Source organism: Cystoisospora suis (genome assembly GCF_002600585.1).
Source record: "Cystoisospora suis strain Wien I chromosome Unknown contig_1170, whole genome shotgun sequence".
Classification (NCBI taxonomy): Eukaryota; Apicomplexa; class Conoidasida; order Eucoccidiorida; family Sarcocystidae; genus Cystoisospora; species Cystoisospora suis.
The window spans coordinates 4,574-10,886 of NW_027153971.1; the positions used below are offsets into that span (position 1 = coordinate 4,574).

Genomic DNA, 6,313 nt, shown 5'->3' on the forward strand with positions numbered 1-6,313 from the left:
AAATATATATATATATATACAAACCGAGATGGGTTGATTTAGCATAAGCGCAGGAGATATTTAAGAAAAGCGTCGCTTAAGAGTTCTGGCATCGTATAATAGCCTTCCTCCCGTCTATAGAAAGTTTCTTTTTCTCCTGTCTTCTGACTTGCTTCCATTTCTTCTATGTTCTCTCCTTGTTGTTGCTTTTCGCTCTCAGACCGTTCAGGTGTATGTACACCCGAACTTGACAGATGCTTTGTGCTTTGTTTCTGTGTCCCTCGGATATGCGCCTGCGTGATTTCGAGAAGTTCAGACTCGAGATCTTTCAAAGTTTCTCTAGTTGAGAATTGTGATATGAAGAGAATACCTAAGAGAACATCTGGATTTGACCGAACTTCTTCCTCTTGTCGAAGAAGAACCAATTTCTCCACAACTTCTCTACCACACTCATTCCGAAGGAAGAGGTGTATGTACACCTCAAATTCCTTCTCCAGGGACAAGGGAGAACATACCCTCTCTGTTCCTTCTCTCCCTGTCGGTTTGATACTTCTCTCTATGGACCCTTCTTTACTGCCCCTAAGAAAGAGATGAGAGGGGGTGGTCTTGTCTTCTTCTTTTTCTCTCCTTTTCTGGAAGCTGGATTTCTCGGGTGACACATTTCTCTCTTTCAGACTTCCCGTCATCTTGCTAACGAAGGAAGACGACGTCGCAAAATCTTTCATATCCTCTTCTTCTTTCTCTCCGTGTCTATTCTTCGCATTCTCTATCCTCATGCGATGACTTGAGTCTATAGACCTCGCCTCTAGAACTACGCGGAGAAGTAGAAGAAGAGATGCATACAAGCCTGAATCTTCTGTACATACACTTAAACATCTCATAGATAACTGAAGTAGAAATATAAGGAATTGTATCATGCTATTCTTTTCGATTTCGACTCCTTCGTCCGTTATATCCCTATCTTGGTCTTCTACTATTCGAGATCTCTGTGTTTCTTGTACATATGCTAAAGTGGTATCTAAAAGAGAGAAAAGAGAATGGAATAGAACTCCTTCGCCTTCCATACTTAAATCTCCCCCTTCACATTCTTCATTAAAAGCTTCTTCTTCTCCTGGATTTCCTTTCTTCGACAGACAGAGATCTATAGAAATCTGTTCAAGAGATTTACGGGTGAACATTCGGGTGTATGTACACCCGACAGTCCAACCGTTACTACTACTACTACTGTCATGAGATTCTTGTGACTGAAGAAGAAGTGCACTAAGAATTTTATGAAACCGATGTGGAGAAGAAATGAGAGGAGCTGTATGTACACCCAACAATTCGCTTGTTTTGAAGAGGATCGAGGAAATCAAACCCAAGTTTTCTAATCCTTCATTTATATCTTCATTTCTCTCTCCTTCACTCCCTTCTCTATCCTTTTCAAGAACGCAGCCTTTCTGTAGAGTCTTGTCTATATTAGATAGAGAGATAAGATCTGAAAGGACTCTACAATACGAAGAAAGCGAAGGAAAGACAAGACGTCTATTAAAAAGGATACCATTTTCTTTCTCTTCTCTTCTATTCTCAGAAGCCATTTGAGCTGTAATTTTCTCACAGGGATCGTCTTTACTTTCACTATCCTTCCTGAGACTAGACACCTCATCCTCTTTTTCACGTGGTGTATGTACACCTGCCTTCTCGGGTGTACGTACACCTGAAAGTTGAGTATGTGTATGTACACTATCTCGATACGACTGACAGCTCTTGTAGCTGACTTTAAGCTCTCCATCTTCCATGTGATCAAGTATTATAGTAAGGAGTGTCTCTAGATAAGCACAAGCACTTGCAATGAGCTCAGAATGAAGAGAATATCTTATCGAGAAGACTGCTTTCAACAGAAGTAAATGACGTGTCAGCACACATTCCTCTTCTTCCTCCTCTCTTTCCTTTCTCTTGAGAGACAGAGATGACGAAGTAGCAGTTGATTCTGACGGTAAGACAGAACAAGACGAAGAAGAGGAAGAAATAGATGAAGAGAAAGAAGAAGATGAATGTACACAAGAAGTTTCTCTAAGAAGGAGAGACTCTAGGTCAGGAGGAAGATGGTGGAGGTTATATAGAAGAGACGTGAGAGCTCTGAAAGATTCTCTTAGCGTTCGGGCGTCTGAAGAAAGAAGAAGAAGATCTACCAAGTATTGACAGGCTTCTCTAGGAAAGAAATACCCTCCTTCTGGCTGAGCTGAAGAAGAAAAAGAAGACGTCGAGAGGGCAAGACAACGAGAAGAAGAAAGAAGAGATGGAAGTTGAAGTGCTTCATGAAACACTTTGGTATGAGAAAAGAGATTGGCTAGACACCCACAGAAAATCTCGGCAAAACGATCTATCGATAAGGCCTCTCGAAGAGACGACGAAGAAGATGCAGCAACACTATGGGGTTTCTCTTCCCCACTACCTCTCCTCCTTCGCGCTTCTTCTTCTTCTTCTTCTTCTCTTTCTATCTTTCCAGATTCTTCTGCGGCCTTGTGTGAAGCGTTAAGAGAGGGCAGAATAAATTCCCGAAGGAGAAGAAGAAGAAGATCAACAAGACGATGATTAACAAGAAAGCGAGCGTACCGAAGATCGGCAGCGGCATCCCAGAGAGAACATAACTCAGCTTCGCACGAATTTGAAAATTCTTCTTCTTCTTCTTTTACTTCCCTTCTCTGTACATACACCTGAACGCTGTCTTTCTGTAATGAAAACGATGTCTCTTCTTCTTTCTTCTCTTCTAGAAGAGCAGAACAAGAAACTTTCTCCTTGATCTTCTTCTCCTTGGAGCTATCTTTCTCGTCCAAATCCCCGTGGTCCTTGTTTGTCTCTGTGAGAGGAGAATCCGTAGAGGAGAGAGAAGAAGAAGGAGAAAGAAGAAGAATAATTTTATTCAAGATACATAGAAATCTCTGGCAGTCTTCAAGAGGAAGACTCTCCTCCTCTTCTTCTTCTCCTGTTTCATTACCTTGATCTTCGTGTCTATCTTTTGCATGAACTTCACGAACTTCTTCTCCTTCTCTTTCTCCAAAGTCTCCCTCTTCATCTTCTTCCTTCTCTCTATCTCTCGACATATTCTCACCTTTGTATATAGCCTCTTTCTGTCCCAGATCTTCTTCTTCTTTCGTCTTCTTCGCTTCCAGTATGTGAAGCTGTGGACTACTCCTTTCAGCGCATGCATCACAATTCATTTGAACTAATAAGATAGAAAGCAGCGGCAAAGATCTCTTCGCTTATTCTCATGAAAGAAGAGACAGAAAGAAAGATTCTGAAACACTTCGGAACCCTTCTTCCTTCTCGTCTACTCATTCGAATCGTGAGAGAAAGAAAAAGAAGGAAAGGAAGCGAAGAGAGAACGTCAAGAGAAGAAAAGAAGTGTCTATACACCAGAGAAGTTATGTGTCTGCATGCACAAGGAGGCTGCAGCTTCTCGGCTCAGACAAACCTCTCTCACTCTCCTCTAGTAGATTTCTTCTTCATCTCCTCCTGAACTTTCTTATATCTTTAGTTGACGGCGTGGGAGCAGACGGAAGGTGTAGAAAAGAGAGAAAGAAGACGAAAAGAACAATAAGAGAAGTATACGCCGAATAGGGGTAAAAGTAAAAGAAGGTGTATTGGAGGAGAGAAAGAAGAAATAGGTGAAAGAAAAGAGAAGGACTGACGAAAGAAAAAGAGAGGGTCGTGTTAGAGAAGAGGTGTGAAGAAGAGAGAAGCAAGTGAAAAGAAGAAGAGACCTAGATCTTGACTGCGATAGCAACAAAGAGGAAGAAGCTAGGAGAAGAAAGAAGAAGCAGAAGAGAAAAGCACTTCCCAAGATCGATCTGTCAAATGCTGACGACGAGGAGGAGGAGGATTCTCTGAGAGAGAGAGAGAGAAGAAATGAATGAAGAAGGAAGAAGAAGAAGAATAGATCGAGAAGGAAAGGAAGATACGGGAAAGAAAGAAAGAAAGAAGAGTGAAGCTGTGTGTTTCAGAGAAGAAGCGAGAGATGGAGAGCCATTCAAACAGACAGTGAGACAAGGAGAGAAAGGAAGATAAAGATGATAGAAGGAGAAGAAAGAGAGGGATTTCCAGATAGTGTCTTGCATCTTCTTTCCTCTTTTTTCCCAGTTCTCTGCTGGATGCATGCGATAGGTAGATGCCTTCCCGCATGCACAGGAAAGTCCAAGAGAGAAGATCGATGAGACCATAATACTCAAGACATCCCCAGGGTGCTCCTCCTCCTTATTCTGCTGGTCTTTCTCTCTCTCTCTCCCTCTATGCTAGGAGGGTTTGTTTCGCAGGCGTTTGCTTTTCTTCTCGTCTTTCTCTTGTTTCTCTTTCCAAGGAGTGAATGACCTAAAAGGTAGCTATCTCCATGACACCTTCCAAGCTATCACGAAGAAGACTGCCAATCTATCTGTGTATGTCTCTATCTCTCTATCTCCCTATCTATCTATTTATCTCTCTATCGTCTAAGCCACTTTTCTCCCTCTTTCTTATGGTCTCGAGCTTTGGTCCTACACAAGGAACAGAAGAAGAAGAAGAAAGAGGTGGCTGTCGAGAAGGGAGTGAGAAGTATCGAGGAGGCAAGACATGCGTGCGCGGTAAGATGAGGTGACGTCGTCGATGTTCTGTTGACTGCTTTTCATGAACAAAGAAGAAAAAGAAGAACAAACTCATTTGAAGAGGTGCCTTTCTTCTTTTCTTTGTCGTTAACACGAATCTTAATCTTTCTTTGTCCTGTCTTCTTTTCCTTCCTTCTTCTCTTCAGTCACTTTACTCTCATTCTAGAGCTGTGGCTGTTCTTTTTGGAGATGAAAGATCACTTTAGTATCTTCCTTTCTCTCCTAGATCTCGTGTGTGTTGCTAAGTCAGGACGAGAGAAGCTCAGGTGTATGTACACCTGAATCACGTGGGGGTCTCAGGGCTATGGATGTCCTCCCTTTGTTTCGACGGATTCTTAGTTTTTCTTTCTCTCTCCTCGCTTCCAAGAAAAGAATTTAAAGTCTTTGCTGCGAATTCTCCTCGTCAAAAGCTCTTCGCTTTCTGTGCCTCTTTCTCTCTTCGCTCTACAGGAAGAAATAGCTGAAGAAGAGAAAGAAGCAAGAGGTTAGTTAGACTCTCCCTTTTTCTCTAACGCAACCTTAATCAATCGACTCCTCTCTCCTTGTGTGTCTATCGACCTTTTTATCTTCTTATAGACTGAGAGATACGAAGTTGCCTGTATATACACTTAGCGAGATCTATGTGGAAGAGAAATCTATGAAAGAGCAGTAGTAGAACACACCTCTACAGCTCTTGTCAGAATGGATAGGAGACAACGACCCTCTTTCATCTCTTCCTCTTCTTCCTCGTCTTCCTCCTCCTCTGCTTCTCCTTCTTCTTCTTCTTCATCTTTCTCCTCTCGTCCATCTTCTTCATCTTCTCGTCCCTCTTCTTCTTCTTGCTCCTCCTTTCCTCTTCATCCGTCTTTTTCTTTCTATCGTCCCTTTCGTTTCACAGCGGATTGTGAACGCTTACCTGGTCTCGCCTCTTCCCTCATTACTCCTCCTGCTCTAAAGTCTTTTTCTTTCGACAAATCGGAGTTTAGAGAAGATGCGAACTTGTCCACGACTCCGTCATCTACAGGCCCATCTTCTTCTTCTTTTTCTCTTTCTCGGAGGAGAAGGCTTGTGAACGAAGGAGAAGAAGAACTAAATGGGAGAAGTAGGGAAGATTCCTTCTCTGCATCTCGCCATTCTGACTCCCGTCGATCGACGAATGAAAAAGACTCCTCCTCCACCACAACTTCTTCTTCTTCTCTTCTTTCACCTGACTTATATAAAGAAAGAGAGAAATGTCTATCTTCTTTGACCTGTATACCGTCTCCTCCTCCTCTTTCTTCTTTTTCTTCTTCTTCCCTTCGTCATCCCCTCAATTCTTCGGCCACCCTCCACTCAACTTCCTCATCTTCTTCTTCTTTCTCTTCTTCTCTTTCTTCTTCTTCTTCTTCTCCCGTTCCTCCTCCTCCTCCTCCTTCTCCAGATGACTTTCCTTTCCCGTCAGACTGTTTAGTTGCCTCCTTCTGTGTAGCGCGGTTCTCTCAGCCCATACTTGACTTTGTCTATGCGCATCCCGCACTGCATGCATCGCTTGATCCTGGATGCCATTCGTCTTCTTCTTCTTCTTTAGAGACCTCCTTCACAGAGAGAGATAGAGAGGAGGTGAAGAAGAAAGAGAAAGATCGTAGAGATGCATCCGAAGTTTTCTCTCTCTTCTGTTCCACTGTTAAAGAGGGTTTGGATTCTTCCTCAGCAGATGATAGAGATATCCTTCTCTTTACATCTGAAGTGGTGTCCAAGGA

At 42.7% G+C, this 6,313-nt stretch overlaps 2 protein-coding genes across 2 annotated transcripts; both read right to left on the minus strand.

Annotated features, from left to right (window-relative positions):
- Nucleotides 1-22: 22 nt before the first annotated feature.
- On the minus strand, nucleotides 23-4,028 carry CSUI_002788 (uncharacterized protein). Its single transcript, XM_068062987.1, has one exon. The coding sequence runs from the start codon at nucleotides 3,177-3,179 to the stop codon at nucleotides 39-41; it is 3,141 nt and encodes a 1,046-aa protein (XP_067925037.1). The 5' UTR covers nucleotides 3,180-4,028; the 3' UTR covers nucleotides 23-38.
- A 225-nt stretch (nucleotides 4,029-4,253) lies between these two features.
- Nucleotides 4,254-6,235, minus strand: CSUI_002789 (uncharacterized protein). Its single transcript, XM_068062988.1, has one exon. The coding sequence runs from the start codon at nucleotides 4,648-4,650 to the stop codon at nucleotides 4,420-4,422; it is 231 nt and encodes a 76-aa protein (XP_067925038.1). The 5' UTR covers nucleotides 4,651-6,235; the 3' UTR covers nucleotides 4,254-4,419.
- Between the last annotated feature and the right edge of the window lie 78 nt (nucleotides 6,236-6,313).